General features: G+C 37.4%; 1 protein-coding gene across 4 annotated transcripts in view; it reads left to right on the forward strand.

Moving 5' to 3' along the window:
- The window catches only part of LOC105486387 (eukaryotic translation initiation factor 4E), a 49,982-nt gene that overhangs the window by 20,198 nt on the left and 5,059 nt on the right, over window positions 1–24,725 (forward strand). For 3 of the 4 annotated variants that reach the window (XM_011749267.2, XM_011749266.3, XM_011749263.2), the window contains 5 exons: window positions 7,995–8,101; window positions 18,157–18,252; window positions 21,521–21,584; window positions 22,276–22,389; window positions 24,413–24,552. In XM_011749267.2, the coding sequence (XP_011747569.1) occupies window positions 7,995–8,101; window positions 18,157–18,252; window positions 21,521–21,584; window positions 22,276–22,389; window positions 24,413–24,552 (521 nt within the window). Of the gene's footprint in view, window positions 1–2,553; window positions 2,700–7,994; window positions 8,102–18,156; window positions 18,253–21,520; window positions 21,585–22,275; window positions 22,390–24,412; window positions 24,553–24,725 lie in introns of those variants that run through there. The other variant, XM_011749265.2, reaches the window with a different exon arrangement.

Raw genomic sequence — 24,725 nt, forward strand, 5'->3', positions numbered from 1 at the left:
ATTTCATTATTTTTGACCACTGCTGTGTGTTCAAGTGTGAAAACGTGATTCTTTTTATGTGATTGTATACATTTCTTTGCCTGATTTAATATGTCAAATGAAGGACAAAACTGAGAACTGAGTGGATACTACAAAGGAACAGAAAAGTATGAAGTCTGTTTACATATTTCTATTAAATAATGTTCTCATTAAAGTTATTTGTACACATAAAAGAGGTTTTTACTTACACTTACCTGTATATGTGAGATATTTGACCAATGGGTATTTAGGGTCCTGTTGTGCATAATAATACAAACTCACTATATAGTTGCTTTTTTTTCCTGGTGGTGGATTTTTTTGTGTGTCTGGGAGGAAGGGTGAGTTGTACCATTCATGCCTCGTGGCAGTGACGTGCATTGGCAAGATGAGCAAAGGTGTTGAGCCTGAGGCTGTAGAGCAGAGCACAGTGTATATTATAGACTTATGTTGCCTAGAAAGAGAATCTTTGTAACCATATAATTTATTATTCAGTCCTGGCCACCTTTGGGAGTGAATGAGAGTTCTATTAACAATTATACTGAAACAACAAACAGGTAGAACTAGGACATGTGGTGTTCTTAGCCGTAAACCCTGGTAGTCCTGGATTTAAATGACATGTTTACTTTTCCAGGACTTCAGATTTGTCTGAAGAGTGGAGAGAATAATGGTTGTTTCACAGGATCATGAATATTGACTAGATTGAGATGATTTATAGTATGTTGAGGTAGTATGTATGCAAATAATGTAGCACATGGCCTGGTAGTCGCTGCTTAGTAAATGTTACCTATCAAGTAAAAACTCATAGTTTGGATGAGGTGTGAGCTTTTCAAAATCATAAAGCACCACCCTTTTCTGTTCTTACTGTGTCTATCTATCCTTCTGCTCATTATTTCATACCTTTATTTAATATAGTGCCTTCAGTTTACTAGAATGTTGTATTAGTACCTTGTAGAAATAATTGCAGCTGTCTTTGAAATATGTAGCATTTACATTTCTAGTATGGACACAGCTGGTCTTTCCAATTTAGCTACAGAAAGTGAAGGAAGGGGGAATATAAGGAAGCGCTACTGAATATGGGTCACCAGTCATGTTGTTACCCATTATTTGATGCTATAGCATTGACTGAACACATTTATTTTGTGTCATCAGGAAGGGGGAGAGTGTTGGTATCACAATTATTTAGGTGTGGTAATAGTCATCTGGGTAGTTATTTCTAAGTTAATCACGAGTTCTTTCTCTTTCCATATCCCCACTTACTGTGTATATGATTGGGGGTGTGGGGGAAGGTCTGGTGTAAGGATTTGAGGATAGATAGAAATTATTGAGCCAGGACAAAAATTTAGAGAGCATACCCTAGGTAGTTTAGGTTTCTACTCCCTGTTCAATATATTACTGGGATATGAATGTTAGTGATTTATCTTCTATTCTTGAAATTTCCTCATCTTAAAATTTAAAGGACTAGCCGAACTTCTTCCAGAGTTTGAAGTCTAGTTTAGCATGCCACATTTACTCAGCTCTTACCTTTCTGAACTCTTATGTTAATGTCATCTCAAGTACTGATTGCTAATGGTAACTGACAGTTATTGATCACTTAAGTGCCAGACTCTTGGATTGTTGATTAAAACCTACACAGCACTTTTTACAAGGGAAGAAACTGATCCTTACAGGGGTTTTAAGGGCTTGCCCTACATCACTTAAATAATCCCTGTTGTTCTCTGAAAATTTTCTCCTATCATACTCATCTTAAGACTTAAAGGACTCATCAAATTGGGGTTAGAGGTGGATCCAGACTGTGTTGTTGAGATACCCATTTTGCAATATGGCTCCTATTGCACCAGGGATTGGTAAACCTGGGATTTCTTTTTCTGTTATCAGAGGAAAACTGTGGTAGTGAAGTCAGAGCCTGGTATACAGATACCTGGTATATATATAGATGGTATGTGAATAAATGTGCCTGATACATAATTTCTTTCTTCCTCTAGCCCCTTTTTTTGTGCTTTATTTTGATGCTTGATTTCAATGTCCTTTATGCTATTCCTTGGTAATAAATAGTTCAGCTCAATGCTACATTTTAGCCATTCATGAGGCCAAAGATATGATGCCTTCAGTACAGAAAAGCGGAAATATGGTATCTGGGAGTACCTTTAAAAGTAGGAAAAGTAGGTTTCTTCACTTGAATGTTACTTTAAAATGACTTTATATTGCATTAATCGTTATTGTTCTGGGAGGAATACCCATATCTACATATATCAGAAAAAATTTAGGAAGGAGGAAAGTGATAAATATAATGTAAAAAATTTTTTTTCTTTCTAAAACAAATCATATAAAACAATTCAGCATAGTGTCTGGCCATACAGTTTGCTCTGAATAAAAATTTGCAGAATGGCAAGCCAGGTAACCGCTTAAAATTTTTAGCTACTTTATAAAAAGCAATCCTTATTTTGCATTTCCCATGTACCAGACAGTTTAAATGCTTTTGTTTTTTAATTCATTTAATCCCCATGGTGATCCTAGGAGATAAATGTCACAATGCCCATTTTAAGATGAGGAAATTGAGGCCACAAAAGTTACTTGCTCTGAATTTACAGCTGTGAATGGCAGAGCTGGGATTCCAACATGGGGAACGTGGCTCTAGAGGGTGTGATCTGAAGCAGTGCATCTCATATTCTGACGACAAACTGGTTTGTGTTTGTTTTTAAATTTTCATTTAATTTAATTTTTTAGAGACAGAGTCTTACTCTGTCAGCCAGGCTGGAGTGCAGTGGTGCTGTCTTAGCTCACTGCAGTCTTTGAACTCCTGGGCTCAAGTGGTGCTCCTCTTTTGGCCTCCTGGGCTCAAGAGATCCTCCTGCTTTGGCCTCCCGAGGTGTTGGGATTACAGGGGTGAGCCACCATGCCTGGCCTTTTCTTTTTTTTTAATTTCTAATATAATACTTTTGTAAAATTATAAAGATGAAGACATGCATACAAAATGTAAGCCTGAATTTGATTAGTTTCAGCAGATAAAAAATTGTCAAATTGCTACAAATTTCCGAAGTGTTTACTTTGCATTTCTATACTTAACCTCACTGTCAACCATAACCAGTTTGTGGACCAGTAGTAGTAGTCTGTGGACTATACCTTGAGTTATTGGTTCAAACCATTAACCAGTGCCTAGGGGGACTACTGATTATTACATACTTCAAATAAGGTGTTGGGTGATTTGTCTTAACCCGGAAAAATATTTTTTGGAAGTTCCTGTGAGTAAATATTTGTTGAATGAAGGTAATGGAGTACACAAATGGGGTGTTCTGAGGGGGAAGGCTCATCATTATTTTTAGAAGAAATGGTTTATATGTGTATTTGGGTTGAGAATTGCTGAGAAATCTTGAATGTTCCAAACCGTGGAAAAGCGCATCATGGTTTTGAAATTTAAGCAATGTAGACTTGAACATGATGAGGAGAATCTAAAGTTTAGTCAGATTTATTGAAAACATCACAGAATGATGCTAGATCTGGGAAATATTTACCTCTATAATATTAGGATTGTCCCATAAGATTAATATTATACCTGTGCTAGTTTTTGCAGAATGTAGTAAAAAACTACCTGACATTCTTTGCAGCCAATTGTTAGACTTTTCTTGCCCTTGCTTGCTTTTTTTCTTCACTTTCAACTTTCTCTTGTTGCTCTGACAGTTTATTCAGCCCTGGGTTTGCTAAATTACAATACTGAACATTTTTATTTGAAGCTGATAAACTGAGCAAATCTTAAACCAGGTTTAATACTTTGCTCTCAAATTGGTTATCTTTTTCTGTTCCCTTACTTGCCATTTGTATTTAATCTCTTTGACCTTCTAGTTAATGGCTTTCATTGCCCCCAAGATGAAAGCTTCACTTTTAGCCTGACCTCTGAGGCCTTTAACAATCTCACTCCAGCCTACCATTCTAGCTCTGGTTTCACGAACCCTCTCTTTCAGCCACATTGGTTACTACCTGGATGAACACAGCACCATCCCATGGCCTCGCTCTTACTCCCTATTCTACCCACCTAAAATGTGTTACACAATGCTTTTTCAAGGGAAGATTGCCTATTTTAGGTTAAAAATGTGTTTGATTACTTTGAGATTAGCCATAATCTGCTAAATTAGTCTTTACTTTTTTGTCCAGATAGTTTATAAACCTAGAAATGTTAGTCATTTAATTTTTTTCCTTTTAATTCCTCAGTAGAACCTGAGATTGGTCATTTAGAATGTAATTTCCAGTGAAATTTGGTCATTGAGAAAACACCAGCCTAAGAGAGTAGAGAGAGGAATATGGTAGGATTTTGCAGTAGAGTTTTGTTTTTAAACTGAATGCAAACTTAAAACTATTTAGTGTCTATAGGAAGCAACCTTAAAAATAAGGTTATATATCTTAAAATAGAACTTGTTTCTTGAACAGTTTTTTAGTTCCCATATAGATCATACGAAAAGAAGACTGTCTATGCCCAATAAAAATTTTTATGGTATTTCACATCATTTGTTTGAAAATCTAATATGTTTATATAATTAAAAGTGAAGACTAAAGATTTTAAATTAGTATACTTACTGATTCATACATACACGCACATTTCAAAATGTGTAGCTCCTTTTTTAAGTTGTTGGAAAAGTACAAAATTATGTGTCCTTTTTTGTTTTGTTTTGTTTTGTTTTGAAACGGAGTTTTGCTCTTGTTGCCCAGGCAGGAGTGCAGTGGCACGATCTCTGATCACTGCAATTTCTGCCTCCTGGGTTCAAGCAATTCTCTTGCTTCAGCCTCCCGAGTAGCTGGAATTACAGGCACACGCCACTGCGCCCAGCTAATTTTTGCATTTTTAGTAGAGATAGGGTTTCACCATGTTGGCCAGGCTGGTCTTGAACTCCTGACCTTAGGTGATCCACCTGCCTCGGCCTCCCAAAGTGCTGGGTTTACAGCACTGAGCCACCGTGCCTGGCCAATTATGTGTTCTTAATATGAAGACTAGTATCAGTTACTTACAGTGCGACTTTTATTTTAATTCAAAACACTTTTAAAATTCTAGAAACTGGATATGTTTTTCCTGAGTGATAACTTGCTTTTAATTCCTATATGTCCAAATATTTGATGCCATCTTAGTCTTTCATCATTTTCCCAATAATGAAAAGAATGGAATAACATAAAAGAAGGGAAAGTACTACATTATTTTGGACACCTTAAACTTGTAATTAGTCATATTGTAACTCACTGTTTATGTGCTGCTGAGGTGAAAGGTTTAAATAAGTGTTGTGAATGGTTTAGAGTGAGGATTTTGAGCTTGTGAATAAATATAAGAGAATTTACAGTGCTATTTAACTTTGAGAGGAAGAATATCTTTTACTGGCATATTCAACATTGAAAACCCCTGTATGCCTAACCTTGTGGTAGGACCATCATTATGTGAAACCCCAAAACATATTATAATCATTGCTCCTTTAAACTGTTAATGGTTGTTTATATAAGATATTTACCTTTTCAAGTGCTTGTCATTCTTTTTGCATCTCCATCTGGGATCTTTTTTCTGCAGGCTGAAGACTTTTCTTTGGTATTCCTTTTTGGATCTGAGAGAGGGTTGTTTCTTTTTCTTTCTTCCCCTTTCTTCACTGGGTCTCACTGTATTGCTGAAGCTGTTTTCAAACTCCTGGACTCAAGCAGTCCTCTCGCCTTGGCCTCTCAAAGTGCTGGAGTCACAGACATAAGTCCCTGTACCCATTCTACTTATGTTTCACAAATACTGTGCAGTCTCTAGTTTTGGCTCAGCTGTTCTTGTTCTCTGTTAGGCCAACCAGAGTTACACTCTGAAAGTGCCAGTTTAGAAGTTAGCCAAAAACCTGTGAGGGATTTTTACATATATTGAGGAGCCCACTTCTCATCTACAGCAGTTTTTCTCTGGTACCCTGTCCCCTAAAGCCTACCTGCCTGCCAGTCTCTCATTGTTTTCATTGAGACTCCCACTGTCTGCCTGGAAACCCATCATTAATTTTAAGCTAGTGGGATAGGAAATGGCATTCAGTAATTATCATCTGTTTGAACACTTAAATTTACTGGTAAGTAAATGTTGATAAAAATGTTTGGTTTTAAGGCATTAATTACTGTATGTCAATTTTCAGGCCTTAACCATTCTATGTAAACATTTAAATTTATTCAGTTAAGTAATGAAGTCAATAAGTTCCTATTGGGTTAAGTACTGTGATTACTGAGTGAGATCAAGACAGGGTCTCTGTTCTGGGTGACTTTATAGGCTAATAGAAATTCTTATACATGTCATATGTTGATAAGAAAAAACATATCCGTTAGGAGGCTGAGGTGGGAGGATCGCTTGAGCTCAAGAGTTTGAGACCAGCCTGGCCAACATGGTAAGACTTTGTCTATACTAAAAATAAAAAAGAATTAGCCAGGTATCGTGGTGCCTATGTGTAGTCCCAGTTACCCTTGAGACTGAGGCAAGGTGGTGCCTATCTGTAGTCCCAGTTACCCTTGAGACTGAGGCAAGAAGATTGCTTGAGCCAGGGAAATTGAGGCTGCAGTGAACTATGATTACCCACTGCACTCCAGTCTGGTTAACAGAGTGAGACCCCATCTCTAAGAAACATAAAATACAGGAAAACCCATATTCTTTCAAATAAATATTTACCACCTTTCTGCTCTCTGAGGTCTTTTAGATAATAAATATTCGAGTTACATATCTTATTATGTTAACATAGATCTCTATTGTTTGCTGCTTCAGTCTGATTTCTAAACACTTGTTGCATTGCCCTTTTTTTGGTATCAGTCTTTGTCCTAGTGCCTTTCTTTGGCTTTTTTCTTTTGTTGACAATTTATGATAGTATGAAGAGGTACATGGAAGAATGTGGTGAACACCTATTTTAAATTACTGTCCCCAGCCTTGTTTTCTTTCTGATATTTTTAGATGACAATGTTAATTATGCCTAGCCTAAGAGAAGATTTAAGTTCAAGCCAATGTCCATCTTGTTAGGGCCCACTGAAAATATTAAGCTGCCAAACTTTTAGGTTACCATAGGGTAAACAGTATGCCATGAAGGTAAGACCTGCATATCATTGACTTGATCACTTTACAAAGCTTTTTTGTCATCATAATATAGTTTTGTTTTGTTTGTTTTTGAGACAGGGTCTTGCCGTGTTGCCCAGGCTGGTCTCAAACTCCTGGTCTCAAGCAATCCTCCTGTTAATCTCCCGAGTAGCTGGGATTATAGGGATGCACCACTGTGCCCAGTGATATAGTTGTCATACTCTTGAAACTTTAGTTTTAATCCTCTATCCTTCCTGATACCCGCTTCAATACCATATGCGGTATCTCAATATGATGGTATGTTAAGAAAAATAGCAGATTTTCCCAACTTTGTTGCATAGTCTGTGACTGTCTTCCTGCTATTTAAAAAAAAAGTGCAAGTGGAAGGGTAACTATAAATATCATTACATTTTCAGATTTGAGAAATCCCTTTCTTTTTGCTCTTAATGAAGATATATGAGAATAGAGAATGGTTCTTTAGAGGTTGGTCTGGGTGGTCTGTTTTATGAAGCAATCTGCTTTAATTCCTTCTTAAAAAATATCAGTGCCGGGCGTGGTGGCTCATGCCTGTAATCCCAGCACTTTGGGAGGCCAGGGTGGGCAGATCACGAGGTCAGGAGTTCAAGACCAGCCTGACGAACATGGTGAAACCCCGTCTCTACTAAAAATAGAAAAATTAGCCAGGCATGGTGGCACACAGCTGTAATCCCAGTTACTCAGGAGGCTGAGGCAGGAGAACTGCTTGAACCTGGGAGGAGGAGGTTGCAGTGAGCCAAGATCGCACTGTTGCACTCCAGCCTGGGCAACAGAGAGACTCTTGTCTCAAAAAAAAAAAAAAAAAAAAAAATTATCAGCATGTCAGTTCAGGTTTAGTTAGAATATTGCTGTCATAGATGTCTTAAGAAATTTAATGTTTTATATTATTTTCCACTAGGAAACCACCCCTACTCCTAATCCCCCGACTACGGAAGAGGAGAAAACGGAATCTAATCAGGAGGTTGCTAACCCAGAACACTATATTAAACATCCTCTACAGAACAGGTAAGCTTTCTGACACTTAGGTTTTCTGAGTTAGGCCACAAGGTAAATGGTGAATAGGGCAAGTTTGAAGGCAAAGTTAGATTATGAGACTAGTTTTAGATATGCTAAGGTTGAGGGTTCTGTTTTCATTTGGATGATCCATGACCAGCAGACAGTTTCATGTGTGAGTCTTGAGTTCAAAAGGAACTATGTGAGAGATTAGTTTGAAAAGTATTGGTCGTAATGGAAGCCACATTAGTAAATGAGTTCCCTTAAGGAGAAGTGCACTTGACTCGTGACAAAGACCTGGGATACTAGCATCACATAGAGGGCTTTTGTTGAAGAAGAATACCTATGAAGGATGGACATACAAAGACAGTGGTGGTTGCCCAGCATGGTGGTTCTCGCCTATAAACCCAGCACTTTAGGAGGTGGAGGCGGGCGGATCACCTGAGGTCAGGAGTTTGAGACCAACCTGGCCAACATGGTGAAACCCCGTCTCTACTAAAAATACAAAAATTAGCTGGGCGTGGTGGCAGGCGCCTGTAATCCCAGCTGCTTGGGAGGCTGAGGTGAGATAATTGCTTGAACCCAGGAGGTGCAGGTTGCAGTGAACCAAGATCGCGCTCCATCTCACACACACACAAAAAAGACAGTGGTGGTCATGGAAACCAAGAAGGTGGTTTGTTCTAAGATAGGGTGTAAGTTCATAGCACATGCTAAAAAGGTCAAATGAAGCAAGGTGTCAAAATATCCATTGATTTGAACACTTTTGTAAAAGTCCCTACTGACTTAGGACAAAGTGTTTTAGTGTAGTTCCATAAAACATGGAAAAAAAGATTAGGGCAGTTTGAAGAGTGAATAGGAGATATACAGATGTATAGAGGAAGAACAGGTGACTTGAAGCTGGACTGAGAATGAGAAAGGAGAGCCAGGGAATGTGGAGTTTGAAGATTGGTTGGTTTGTAACTGAGAGACGAGAGGAAAAAGGTACAGATTAAAATTAGTTAAGTTTTCATAGTTAACAGTGTAGCAGGCAATTGAGTATTAGTTTATTATATGGCTTTTCCCAACTCTTCCCACTCCTTTCCAGTAGATTTGTTTTTATTTATTTTCTGGGGTATGTGAGAATTAACTTGAGTTCACTGAATGCTGATGGTGGGAAGAAAATGGCAGTTTAGAAACATTGTAACAATGTAGAGGAAAGTAAATTGGAATTAACTTCTAAGGTTCTTTCAATTCGTTTCCTTGTCTTTTTTTCTTTTTATTTACTTTTTTTAGGGCAGACCATTCACTCTCTACTTAAAAGAGTCCACAAATCTATTTATAATTTAGTTTCATTTATTAAAATTTTTTTTATGATCTTAATTTTTTAAAAATGTTTCCTTTATTCGTCATGGAAGACCTAGTGAAATAAATAGTTCAAATATGCTGTATGCAGTTTTCTCATAGGAGACCCTTTGGTTCAGTATTTCCTCTAATGAGGAACAAATCAGATTTTTAGACAATGGAGATTGTCAGCTAGTGGGATATCAAAGGTCAAACAGTCTATAAAGGATAAAATCCTTCCTCAGGAAAGCAATGTACCACATGTATTAGGTTGAACAATTCATTAGTGGCAGTTTTATATAGTTTAACCTAATAGTAGCACCAAAAGCCACATTTTTTTTTTTTTTTTTCACTTTTTTCAGTGATATAAAACAAACTCTGTATATCTTCTAGCTGTCTGTGAACCCAGTTCTTGGTGTCGCTCTTATTGTGGGGAGAAGTAAAACAAGGCGTATATCCCTCACAGCTTGAATGGAGTCTAAGAAGGGATTCTTAAGTGTCCTCATCAGTTTGGAAAACAAACAAAAAAAAGTTTAAAGCTTAAAATGAAATCCCTGGGGACTTCAGTTTCTCTATAAATTCTACTTTTTGTGTAAAATAGCAAGTATCATTTGGAAAAGTACTATGTTTTATGGCTCCAATGTTGGCAGTTTTCTTATTATTCACTTCTTGCGTTTTACTTTTCTTTACTCCCCAGAGTAGTCAATGTTAAATTTGGTTTGTATTCCAGAAGTATTAAATGCACATATGTATACTTTTTAATACAAATGTCTATACGGTTGACTTTTCTGTTTGTATGTGCAGATTATACCTCATAGTTTTAAACTGCCGTCTTTTATTATATTCATATACAGCCATGTATTTTATTAGGCTTACATTAATGGCTGTATAGATTTTTCTTTTTACACACAGTGCTATAATTTACATACTTATATACTTGTGCACTTGTGTGAATATATTTATAGGGTAAAATTTTAGATCTCCTAGAACAAAGATTACCCTTTAACAACTTTTGCACAGATACTGTTGCATTATTCTGCTTTATTGACTTAATAGTTTGAGAGTTCCTGGTTTCTACGTCCTTGCCAACTTGTGTGATTAGTCTTTTAAGTTGTTGCCAATCAGGTCGGTCCCAGTCTGATTTGGGAAAACAATTTCAGTATTTTCAATTTTGCATTTTAAAATTTAAGTTTCAAAATATTTTCATATTGATGATTTGTGGTTTTTATCTAAGGACAGATTATTCAGTTCTTCTATTTTTTTTTTTATTTGGATTATCTCTTTTTCCCCTACTTTCAAGCTAACAAGTTATGGAATATCTTTTCCAAGTTTATTTCCAAGCATTTTGTATTACCGTGCTAACTCACCCAAGGCAGGGAAGTTGGAGGAGTATTAAGTTGGAAACTGTCCAAATCATTTGTCTTCTAACATTGACTGTGGAATTACAGGGTTTTTTTTTTTAGAGGTCTTTAGTTTTCATGTAGGCAAATACTGCTTTTCCTCAGTGGCTTCTGGGTTTCATATCAATTTTAGGAAAACTACCACACAAGCTTTTTTTTTTTTTTTTTTTTTTAACTTTTTAATAGTTGCATAGTAGTCACTTGCATGGATGTACGATATTTTATTTAAATCAGCAGTACTCAAATATTTGGTCTCACAATCCCTTTACACTCTTAAATTATTGAGGACTCTACAGAGCTTTATGTGAGTTTTTATCTATTGTTATTTACTACATTTTTACAGTGAATAATGCTAAGGTGTTTTTTCACATTTAAAAATGAATATATAATTTCACCTGAAAAACTTGAGAAATGTAAAATTATTCGTTTAGAAAATTTATCCCATGTTAACATAAATGACATTTTATAATGAAAATAATTATTTGAACTAAAAAATATATAATAGAAAGAATGGCATTTTTGCCATCTTTTTTTTGTTTTGTTTTGGTTTTGGTTTTGGTTTTTTGAGACAGAGTCTCGCCCTGTTGCCCAGGCTGGAGTGCAGTGACACCATTGCGGCTCACTGCCACCTCCACCTCCCGGGTTCAAGTGATTCTTCTGCCTCAACCTCCCGAGTAGCCAGAACCACAGGCGCGTGCTACCACGCCCGGCTAATTTTTATAGTTTTTAGTAGAGATGGGGTTTCACCATGTTGGCCAGGCTGATCTTGAACTCCTGACCTTGTGATCCACCTGCCTCGGCCTCCCAAAGTGCCGGGATTACAGGCATGAGCCACCGCGCCCAGCCACATTTTTGCCATCTTAGAAGTCAACTGGATTTTCATAGCTGTTTCTGCCTTCAGTCTGTGGAGTTAAGGTGTTTCATTGGAAGTATAAGAAGACAGTACAGCCTCACACAGGTATTTGGTTGGAAAAGGGAGAATAGTTTTTAAAAGCCTTTAAAAATAATTGTTGATATTATCCTTTGATACACTACTAGGTGTCTTCCCCCTCCCCTTTTTTCCTAGGACACATGCTCAAGAGATACTGGGTTTCTTAGAGATTAGTTGAAACGTGGAATCTGAAACCATATCCAAGAATTTGTTTCTACTTTGTTACATTAAAATCCATTGGTCTGTCTCACATCTGGAATGGATCTCTTACCTGTGTAAGATTTTTAACATCATACATTGCTTATTTGGAAAATAATTTTTCAGTGAGTTACGCAGATCTTCCAAATGTTGACACATTTTCTTATATAGTATCAAACAATAATAATTCATTAACATTACCTCTAAACTCATTAAGCATCTTTGGCACCTGCCACCATGCCCATCTAATTTTTGTATTTTTAGTAGAGACAGGGTTTCACCCTGGTGGCGAGGCTGGTCTTGAACTCCTGACCTCAGGTGATCCGCCCACCTCAGCCTTCCAAAGTGCTAGGATTGTAGGTGTTGAGCCACCGTGCCCAGCCCAAAGGCATTCTTATATGAAACTCACATTATTAGTACTGTGAGAGTTGGTAGTAATAAATGTACAGTGACTACTCGTATAGTTTTGTGTCACTGTCTTGGTTCTTGCTAAAGCACCAGCAGATTTAACTACTGTTGCTTTTGCACCATTAGTGCAAATGTGAATACTGAAAAGCAAAGTGACTTCTTAGCATTATTATGAAAATGGATCTTAGGGCCTCCTGCCTGTCTGCAAACCACATTTTGAGAACTGCTGATTTAAATAATTCGTTGTTGATAAGCACTTAGGATGTTTTCACATTTTCCAAAACTAAAAATGTCATTTGTTTGTTTTTGGAGACAGGGTCTCACTCTGTCACCCAGGCTGGGGTGGTGTAATCTCAGCTCACTGCAGCCTTGACCTTCTGTGCTCAAGCCATCTTTCCACCCCAGGAATGCATCACCACCCATTTTAGTATATTTTGTAGAGTTGGAGTTTTGCTATTTCCCAGGCTGGCCTTGAACTCCTAGACTCAAACAATTCATCCACCTTGGCCTCACAGAATGCTGGGATTATAGGCATGAGCCAACATGCCTGGACTTTTTTTTTTCTTTTTTTCTTTGAAGAGACATGGTCCCTTTCTGTTGCCCAGACTGGGGAGCAGTGGCATGATAATAGCTCACTGTAGCCTCAAATTTCTGGGCTCAAATGACCTTCCTGCATCAGCCTTCTAAGTAGCTAGGTCCATAAGTGTGCACCACCATGCCTGGCTAAGATTTTTTTTTTTTTTTTCTTTTTTGGAGAGATGCGGGGTCTTGCTATGTTGCTCAGGCTGTTCTCAAACTCCTCACCTCAAGCAGTCCTCTCCCCTTCCCCTTCCTTGACAGGGTCTTGCTCTGTCACTCACGTTGAAGTCCAGTGGCATGATCATAGCTCACTGCAACCTCAAACTCTTGGGCTCAAGCAATCCTCCCGCCTTGGCCTCCTGGGTAGCTGGGACTATAGACACTTGCCATCATGCCTAGCTAATTTTTGTTTTTTTGAGACGGAGCCTTTCTCTGTCACCAGGCTGGAGTGCAGTGGTACGATCTCGGCTCACTGCAACCTCCGTCTCCCAGATTCAAGCGATTCTCCTGCCTCAGCCTCCCGGGTAGCTGGGACTACAGGTGCGTGCCACCATGCCCAGCTAATTTTTATATTTGTAGTAGAGATGGGGTTTCACCATGTTGGCCAAGATGGTCTCCATCTCTTGACCTCATGATCCACCCACCTTGGCCTCCCAAAGTGCTGGGATTACAGGCGTGAGCTGCCGCACCTGGCCTATGCCTGGCTAATTTTTTAAATGTCTAGTAGAGGCGATCTCTCACTTGTTGCCCAGGCTGGTCTTGAGCTCCTGGGCTCAAGTGTTCTTCCTGCCTCAGCCTTCTAGAGTGCTGTTATTGCAGGTGTGAGCCACCTCGCCTGGCCTCGTAGATCTTTATGTGTTTAAATGGCTGAGTGCAGAGTTTTTTTGTTTTGGAATTTATTTTTAAAAATCCAGAGTGTAGTACTTGACCTCGTTGGGGGTTTTCTTGCATTTTCTTTTTCTTTTTTATTGATAATGGGGTGGCAGTTGCTGACAAATTATCAAGTACATGTTGAAATGCATCTCATTTTTCTGTCTAGGTGAGGTTACCGAGTATTAATTATGGGATTATGAAATATATATTCAATTTGGAAGGCTCTTCAGACAACATTTGTGTTGATGAGAAAATGAAATTTCCCTTTGACTTTCCTTTGGTATTGTAATCAGAATATTCAGTTTAATTCTTCTAAAGGAGAATGATCTTGGCAATCATCTTGGGATAAAGTGTAACTTTAATGTTCCACGAGTTTATCTTCAAGGCATTAGAGAAAATATTATACAGGCATACCTCATTTTACTGTGCTTCACAAATCATGCCTTTTCTATAAATTGAGGGTTTGTGGAAATCCTGTGTCAAGCAGTTCTGTTAATGTCATGTTTCCAATGGCATGTGCTCACTTGGTGTCTCTGTCACATTTTGGTAATTCTCACGGTATTTCAAACTTTATTGTATCTGTTATAATCTGTGATCGGTGATCTTTGATGTTGCTATTGTAACTGTTTTGGGGTGCCATGAATATTGGCCATATAAGACGGCCAACTTAATTGATAAATGTTGTATGTGTTCTGAATGCTCCACTGACTGGCCATTCCCATCTCCTTGTCCTTGGGTCTACCTATTCCCTGAGACACAACAATATTGAAATTAAGCCAATTAATAGCCCTGCGATGGCCCCTACATGTTACAGTGAAAGGAAGAGTTGCATGTCTCTCACTTTAAATCAAAAGCTAGAAATGATTACGCTTACGAGGAAGACATGTCAAAAGCCAACACAGGCCAAAAGCTAGGCCTCATGCACCAAATAAGTTAGCCAGGTTGTAAAAGTAAAGGAAAAATTCTTGAAGGAAATCAAAAGTTCTGCTCCAGCAAACATATGAATGATAAGAAAACAAAACAGCCTCATTGCTGATGCGGAGAAAGTTCAAGTGGTCTGGGTAGTAAATAAAACCAGCTACAACATTCCCTTAATCCATAGCAAGGCCCTAACTCTGTTCAACGTTATGAAGGCTGAGAGAGGTGGGGATGCTGCAGAATAAAAGTTGAAAGCTAACAGAGGTCAGTTATAAGATTTAAGGAAAGAAGTCACCCCCATAAAAGTACAAGGTGAAGCAGCGAGGGCTGATGTAGAGATTGCAGCAAATTATCCAGATCTAGCTAAGGTAATTGATGAAGGAAGTTTACACTAAAAACAGATTTTCAGTGTAAACAAAACAACCTTCTACTGGAAGAAGATGCCATCTAGGACTTTGCTAGCTAGAGAGAAGTCAGTGCCTAGCTTCAAACTACAAAGGACAGGCTGATTCTTGTTAGGGGATCTTGCAGCTGATGACTTTTAAGTTGAAGCCAGTGCTCATTTGCTATTCCCAAAATCCTAAGAATCCTTAAGAATGATGCTAAATCCATTCTGCCCATGCTCTGGAAATGGAGCAGCAAAGCCTGGATGACAGTGCATCGATTTATAGCATGGTTTACTGAATACTTTAAGCCTACTGTTGAAACCTACTGCCCAGAAAAAAGTTTCCTTTCAAAATATCACTGCTCATTGATGATGCACCTAGTCACCCAAGAGCTCTGACGGAGATGAATTGTTTTCATGCCTCTTAACACAGCGTACTTTCTGCAGCCTGTGGAGCAGCAAAGAGGAATTTTGACTTTCAAGCCTTATTATTTATTAATAAGAACTATATTTCATAAGGCTATAAATGCTGTAGATAGTGATGACTTTGATGGATTTGAACAAAGTAAATTGAAAAACTTCCAAAAGGATTCAGCATTCTGAATGTCATTAAGAACATTCATGATTCATGGAAGGTCAGAACATCAGCATGAACAAGACTTATTCCAGCCTGTATTGATGACTTTGAAGGGTTCGAAGAAGTCACTGTGGATGTGGTGCAGAGAGCGAGAGATGTACAGTAAGAAATGGAACCTGAAGATGTTACTGAATTGCTGCAGTCTCATGAGAAAACTTGAATGGATAAGGAGTTGCTTCTTATGGGTGAGCAGAAAAAAAGGTTTTTTGAGATGGAATCTATTCCTAGTGAAGATGCTGTGAACATTGTTGAAATGACAACAAAGGATTTAGAATATTACGTAAACCGAATTGATAAAGCAACTGTGGGGTTTGGGAGGATTGACTCCAATTTTGAAAGAAATTCTACTGTGTAAAATGCTTACAAAGAACATTGCATGCTACAGAGAAATCTTTTGTGAAATGAAGTCAATCAGTGTGACAAACTTCATTGTTGTCTTAAGAAATTGCCACAGCCACCCCAATCTTCAGCAATCACTACTCTGATCAGTCAGCAGCAATCAACAAGGGAAGACCCTCCATCAGCAAGAAGATTACCACTCTCTGTAGGCTCAGATGATCATTAGCATTTTTAGCAATAGAATTTTTAATTAAGGTATGTACTTTTTGTTTTTTAGACATAATGCTATTTCAGACATAATGTAGACTATAGTGTAAACATAACTTTTATATGCACTGGGAAACCAAAAAATTTGTGTGACTCTCCATAAAGATAGTTCCTTTATTGTGATACTCACTTTATTATGATGATCTAGAACTGAACTCACAATATATCCAAGGTATGCCTCTATATATAATGTTAGGTATATATAAGCTATTATATATTATGTAGGAATAAAACTATTTTAAGAGAAGTATCTACAGATATATTAAAACTAGTATACATTGTTTCAGTACATATCTCTGCAGCATTACTCAATCTTTACTATTTTCCCAGTTAGGTGTTTGATTAAATATAGAGTCACATTTAATAGTTTCCCCACTCCTGGCACTCTCGTTTCTTCTTGGCTAATTTTGTTCCTCTGAGAAATATCAGCCATCCTGTTTCTTGCCTTCTTTTTTTTTTTTTTTTTTTTGGAGACAGTTTCCCTCTGTTGCCCTGGCTGGAGTGCTGTGGCACAACCTCGACTCATGGCAACCTCTGCTTCTTGAATTCAAGTGATTCTTGTGCCTCAGCTTCATGAGTAGCTGGAATTACAGGCATATACCACAATGCCTGGCTAAATTTTTTTTGTATTTTTAGTGGAGACCAGGTTTCACCATGTTGGCTAGGCTGGTCTCGAACTTCTGACCTCACGTGATCCGCCCACCTCAGCCTCCCAAAGTGTTGGGATTACCTGTTTGAGCCACCGTGCCTGACCCCTTGCCTTCTTTTATAGTTTAAGTGTTTCTGCTGTGTGTTTTTTTTTTTTTTGAAATGGAGTTTCACTCGTTTCCCAGGCTGGAGTGCAGTGGCGCGATCTCAGCTCACCACAGCCTCCTGCCTGAGCCTCCCAGGTAGCTGAGGTTACAGGCATGTACCACCATGCCTGGCTAGTTTTGTATTTTTCGTCGAGACAGGGTTTCTCCATGTTGGTCAGGCTGGTCTTGAACTCCCAACCTTAGGTGATTCACCCACCTCAGCCTCCCAAAGTGCTGGGATTACAGGTGTGAGCCACCCGCGCCCAGCTCTGCCGTGTTTTTCTTAAATAATTGTGCTTGCTTATCTCTGTCATAGCACTTAGCACACTGTAGTTGTCTCTCTGCCTCATCTCTATGAATTCCATTGAGTGATGAGTTTCAGTGTGTCTTGGGTCCCTAGGTATAGCAGAGAATCTGTTATGTAGTAGACATAAAATACATATTTTTTAAATGAAAGAAATGGAGAACTCTCATTATTTGCCACTGTAATAAAAACCAGCATTTTACTTTTTTTTTCCTAAATTTTTGTGGTAAACATAAAATTTACTGTGTTAACTATTTGTAAGTGTACAGTTCAATTAATGTTAAGTACTTTCTGCAACCAATTATTGTACAACTAATCTCCAGAACTCTTGTTCATCTTCCAAAAATCTGTAAACTCTGTAAACTCTGTAACCCTAAACTCCCTTCTCCTTGGTTAGTGGCAATCACCATTCTTTTTGTTTCTGTGAATTTGACTTCTTATCCCTCATAAAAGTGGAATCATATAGTATTTATCTTTTTTTTGGAGAGAGGCTGGCTTATTCACTTAATGTCCTTAGCTTCCCCTCGTGTTTTATCAAGTGTTAGAATTTCCTTCATCAGGGCTTTTTAGTATTCCATGGTGTATATATATACATTTTTCATTCATCTGTTGATGAACAGTTGGGTTGCTTCTACCTTCTGACTGTTGTGAATAATGTTGCTTTTAACATGGGGATGCAGCTACCATTTTTTGACATTGACTTTTTATTTTTAGATGGGCACTCTGGTTTTTTAAAAATGATAAAAGCAAAACTTGGCAAGCAAACCTGCGGCTGATCTCTAAGTTTGATACTGTTGAAGACTTTTGGGCGTAAGTAACCATTTGTTTTAGTATGTTGGTTTTTTTATTAGTTGTGTAGTTTATTTTTAAGTCGAATTCACAAAATGAAGTGTGAGGTAAACAGTTAATGAATGTTCGTCTATTTTTTTATCTCCTCACAAAAGTTTGAACTGGTGATTATGCTTTGTTAGTTTTACAAAGCTTCAATCTTGTCATCCCTTAGCCCTGATTATTCTGTTTCTTGTCCTGAGATATCCTTAGCTCAAGAATCCTTTATTGCCCTTAGAACTTTTGACAATTAGTTGCAACTTGTTCCTCTCTTGGTTGCCAAGGTAAATTTGCCTCATAACTGGGTATTCCAGTGCATTGTTGGGTTCTCATTTCTGCAAACTGTTTTCAGTGCAACATCTGGAATTTCCTGTACCAGAGATTTTACGATATCAAAGGTTGCAGTGTTCAGAATTCAGAGTTTGTCAAGGGAATGCCAGTATCTATCATGATACTTTATTCATTTCATTATACTTTGATCAACCTCAAGAAGAATAGTTGAAATATTTTTGAAATTTTGTTTCTGTAGAAGCAGAAAGTTAAGAATTGGGATCATCAACTTTTGCATGACCTCAAAACAAAATTTAAGGCTGGGCTCAGTGACTCATGCCTGTAATACTAATACTTTGTGATGCTGAGGCAGGAAGATCACTTGCGGCCAGGAGTTCAAGACCAGCCTGGTCAACATGAGTCCCTGTTTCTCTATAAAATAAATAAAATTAAAAATTGTAAAGTCTATTTCAAGAAGTTTTGATTATTGATTCTCTTAAAAACAAAGTTAATCCAGTGTGTCAAATTTACTTGGAGAATGAGTAGGGAGGTACTATGTGAGACCCTGAAAGGCAAAACTTTTAATAAGTGCTTTAAATTACCTAGCAGTTATTTAAATATTCTAACTTGTACATCTTTTTTTAGGATCATATACATGCCGAATTAGTGATGCTACTCTTATGTTTTAATGTAACTCCCTCAAGATATTCTGCTCATACAAAGGAATAGATTGTGGTATAAAATTTATACATATATACATACATCTTCAACAGCAGAAACATTTTTGTCTGTATTTCCAGTGCTTGACTTCTAATAGGTATTTTGTATTCGTGTTGCTGAAAAAAGCAAAGCATACAGTTAAAACTATAAACTTTGAGAGTATTTGAGAACATTCATTTGAGAGTAAACTTTGAGAGTATTTATTTTTTATTAAAAGCATTACACTTAATAGTAACTACATTTAAGGCCTAATAATTTATAAGTGTCTAGTTGTCTAGTTAAACTAGGGTTATTCTTTGCCCATCATCAAAACATCAAGTAGTTTTTCTTCTCTAATTGTGTTTATTCAGAACTCTTAAATAACTCTTCTGCACCAAAAAAAGCTCATCATTCTCCTACAGAGGAAAAGGAAGCCTTGAGCCACGTTCCCGAGTCAGATTTGCATTTATCTAGTTTGTTTGGCTTTTACCAGTTTACGTAATTGTACCAATTAGAACAGTGCCTCCACACTTCAGTTATGTGTAGTCAGTGTCATTGCATAGTAGATTTTTATACCATAATTTAGAGATATGAAGGATTTTTCAATGTTCTGTAAATGTGTGGGCCACTTCCTAATTTCTGGCTTTTCTAGCAAATTTATTACAAATAACCATTGAGTCCCTCTGTATTTATCCAGACTGCATAGTCTTAGGATTCTGTTTAGGTGTGCCATTATAAATTCTCATTATGGACTGACTTGAGAGACCTTTGAGCACCACGAAAGAGAAAGGAGGCAGCAAAAAGAAAAATATTTTATTGAAGTTCGTTCCCACAATATCCATTTATTTTATGAAATTAGTAGTGCTAATTTTATAGTCACTTAGTATGCAGGCTTTTTTTGTTGCCTAGGGGAGGCTGTCATAGATGATGTAGTTGGGAGTTACAATGAGGTGTAGTGACTCACAAACCTTATGTGATCTTAGGTTGTCTCACCTAAACTATTATTTGTGTGTTATACTATGGAATTTCATTTAGAGAATGCCAACTTCTGTCTTAAATCTTTTTTTTTTTTTTTTTTTTTTGAGATGGAGTCTAGCTCTGTCACCAGGCTGGAGTGCAATGGGGCAATCTCGGCTCACTGCAACCTCCACCTCCCGGGTTCAAGCGATTTTTCTGCCTCAGCCTCCCGAGTAGCTGGGATTACAGGCGCATGCCATCACGCCCGGTTAATTTTTGTATTTTTGGTAGAGATGGGGTTTCATCATGTTGGTCAGGCTGGTCTGGAACTCCTGACCCCGTGATCCGCCTGCCCCAGCCTCCCAAAGTGCTGGGATTACAGGTGTGAGCCACTGCGCCCGGCCCTTAAATCTTTTCCTGAAATATTCCTAGATGGGGTTAATATAGCACCAGGAGAACCAGACTAAGGATAATAGAATCATCCATGGTCTGTAGACACAGCTAAGTTCATTATTTCTGCCATCTAATATTGGAGACAGGCAAAAGATTCTTAAGAGTTGCCAATTTTTTAATCAATTTTGCTGTAAAAGACTACAGGAGATCAAATGGTCTAAGCCTCCTGCCTTCAGGCAAGCAACTAAGTCACTGCACATGTTATTCTGCTATTTTGATATTTGGGAAATAGTTTAGAAATACAGACTGCAGGGTTCTATCTCATATTTAGGTGATTATAATCCCAAGAGGTAGGGCTTGGAACTATATTTATTTATTTATTTATTTATTTTTCTAAAATCATTTTTAAAATGATTATTATGTTGACTAACCAGTGACAATTTGTGGTGTTTGGGAACCATTGATCTATTTTACTCTTGGATACCCTCGAGGATAATAATCAACTGTTTCAGTCATGCAATCCTGATGGTCAGGAAGTTCATCTTTTCTGTTATTATTTTTTTTATGTTTGTGAAAAAACTGTTGATTAACTTCGGAAATTACTTCATCTACTTAAAGCCACCTTATACCTCTCTTCTCAGTTTCTTATATATATACATATGTATGCACTGAGTTAACTAACATATAAAATATATTTTTGTCAGAGCAGTCACTAGAAATTTTTTGAAAAGTATACCTTTCATCTAAAGTTGATTATTTAACTGCTTTTAAGATCTGTTTTGTCCATTTTAGAAATTGACTCCTTAGAAACAAGTAAACATGAACTTTTATCTGTTTATTTTCATCATATGTTCTAAATGTATATATATGTAAGCACCTGAACTCTATATTACATGTTCTGTGTTTTTAATTGTTACTTTCTTTTACCTAGTCTGTACAACCATATCCAGTTGTCTAGTAATTTAATGCCTGGCTGTGACTACTCACTTTTTAAGGTATGCTTAATTGGTGATTTTATATATTTATTATAGGACTGGGCCATTTGGTATTCATTAAGAAATCTTGCCATAAACTTAGGAGTACTTGATAGAGTGAAGAACAGGCTGATAATTTAATTGGCTGTAGTATGCTTTAGTATCAATATATCTTACTCTATTTGTTTATAAAAATTGAGAGAGAGTTATTCTGTGGGCACATACTGAGATTGATTTTGATGAGAGCTTTGATTTTCCAGTCTACTCCTTTATATATTTGAGCAGACTAAGTTTATCAAGCATTCTTAACCTTAGGAGCATGGGTCCTTGGAATACTTATTATTGGGCTTTGTCAGGTGGTAGGGGGACGGGACATTCATTAACTGAAACTGCATAGTTTTTGCATGTATTTTCTAGGTATAGAAATGTACAGAGCTTCTAAAACATGTTTGCTACTCAGAAAGTTTAAGAACCTTCAAATTAAGTGAAACTCAAGATTTGATAGCTAGTAAGTGACAAAGTCAGGACTCTAATTCTGCAATGTCATGCTTCTGGCTTTAAGTCTTACGCACTTTTTAAAAACTGCATCAATGGCAGTTTTATGGGCAATAAAGTAAGAAGTTGACGGTGTTGTTGCTTACTGTTTTTAATGATTATCTCTCAAAGTCAAGGTAACAATATTGTGTAATACTGTTGTCTTCTAACCCTGTAGGATGGTATTGAGCCTATGTGGGAAGATGAGAAAAACAAACGGGGAGGACGATGGCTAATTACATTGAACAAACAGCAGAGACGAAGTGACCTTGATCGCTTTTGGCTAGAGACAGTAAGGTTTTAAAAGTATAAAGCAGTTTTAGAGGTAGTTTGGGAATACTGAAACTTAAGATATGTTATGTTTTACATTTGTTACTTAATTTAAGAGAAGGATGCCCAACACTAGAAAATCAGGGTCAGTAATTGTTTTCATTCTGTCATGTGACTCCTGTTTATAGTACAGTGAAACATCCTACCACATTATAAGTCATATTTTAAGTGATTGGCAGTGTGACTCTCACCACAATAAGCTCACTGTGGTCATTTCATTAACTTCGAAATTATAGAACCTTACATTTTATATGATTGAAGTTTTTGCAACACTCTTACAGCATTGCTATATGTATACTAAACTTTTAAATATTTATGTTTTTAGAGTAAGGGTCTTGCTCTGTTGCCCAGGCTGGAGTGCGGATATTTATTTATATGACTCACTTCAGCCTCACCCTCTGGGTTCAAGTGATGCTCCCACTTCAGCCTCTTAAGTATGCTGGAACTACAGGTGCATGCCACAATGGCGAGCTAATTTTCTAAATTTTTTCCTAGAGGTGGGATCTTGCCGTGTTGCCTAGGTTGGTCTCAAACTCCTGGCCTCAAGTGATCCTCCCATTCAGCCTCCCAGAGTGCTGGAATTACAGGTGTGAGTCACTGTGCCTGTCCCACTAAACTTTTTAGATCAGTGAAGCAAACAATAAAATTGTTGTGTACTACCATTCAACCTACATGTTGTGATATTAACTGGAACTTTTGGCTTTACAAGACAAATTAAATATGAGATAATAGGCATTTTCTGTCGACAGAGGTTCCAAACCCCAAGCTTATAGGAGCGGGGTTTGTAGTCTCTTTTGTATCCCTAGCACTTGAAACCGTGCCTGGTTTATAGTTAGCACTTGTTGAGTTAATCACTTTAAATATTTGAATAAGTGACTATTGTTTTTTTAGAGACAGGGTCTTGCTCTGTTGCCCAGGCTAGAGTGTAGTGGGGCCATCATAGCTCACTGTAGCCTCCTGGGTTCAAGCAATCATCCTGCCTTAGCCTCTCAAGTAGCTGTGACTACAGGTGCATGCCAGCACACACAGCTAATGAATGAATGACTTTTTAAGAAGAAAATTCTGTTTTTGAGGGCGAAGATCATCAGCAAATATCATTTTGGAATTCCACATTAAAAAGTCAGGATATTTCCATTTTTCAGTTAAAAAAAATGTTCTGGAGATGGATGGTAGTAGTGATGGTTGTACAACAATGTTGAATGTATTAACGCCACTGAACTGTACACTTAAAAGTGGTTAAAATGGTAAATTTTATGTTATTTGTGTTTTACCACAATTAAGAAACCTGTTAGGGCTGGGCTCACACCTGAAATCTCAACACTTCAGGAGGCCAAGGTAGGCATTTCACTTAAACTCAGGAGTTCAAGACCAACTTGGGCAACGTGGCAAAACCCTGTCTCTACAAAAAATACAAAAATTTACTGGGTATGGTGACATGTCCCTGTGTGTATGCCCAGCTACTCAAGAGGCTGAGGTGGGAGGATCATTTGAGCCCAGGAGGTTGAGGCTGCAGTGAGCTGTGATGGTCCCATCGCACTCCAGCCAGGGTAACAGAGCAAGACGCTGTCTCAAAAAACAACAACAAAAAACCAAACCATTAACAAATATTCAGAAAAAATAAGAACAAGAAGAAATTAACCATGAATAGCTATTTTTGTTATTCTATTAATATTTGTTTGCTCGTAAATATAAGCAGCAGCAGAGCAAATGAATATTAATAAAATCAGCTTTTATGTCTGCCACAATATTAACTGCCAAATTTGCTGAAAAAGGTGAAGACAACTGTTAATGATTTGATAGTAAATAAATGAATGGGTATTTAAGAGTCAGGATAGATCTATATATGCAAATAAAATTTACACATTTAAAAAATTAACTAGATTTAAAAATTGTCTTTAGTTATCTACGCGAATATAGAAGAGAAATTTGCAGTGTAATAAGCTTGTTTATAATCTATTAAACGTAATTTGGGATTTTCTTTTAAGCTGCTGTGCCTTATTGGAGAATCTTTTGATGACTACAGTGATGATGTATGTGGCGCTGTTGTTAATGTTAGAGCTAAAGGTGATAAGATAGCAATATGGACTACTGAATGTGAAAACAGAGAAGCTGTTACACATATAGGGTAAGTTTTGCTCTTTGCATACTTATTTTACAATATTAGGATGGCTAAAACCAGAAGTTACTTTATTTGTAGCTTTAGAAATACTTTGTTTGTAGATCCTGTTTTCCTTGTATTGTTTTCGGGAACACTTTTATAATTTTGAACGGCTCAATTGGTGCACAACGTCTTGTTCA

The sequence above is a fragment of the Macaca nemestrina genome, chromosome 3 (genome assembly GCF_043159975.1).
Source record: "Macaca nemestrina isolate mMacNem1 chromosome 3, mMacNem.hap1, whole genome shotgun sequence".
In the NCBI taxonomy this organism is placed as follows: Eukaryota; Metazoa; Chordata; class Mammalia; order Primates; family Cercopithecidae; genus Macaca; species Macaca nemestrina.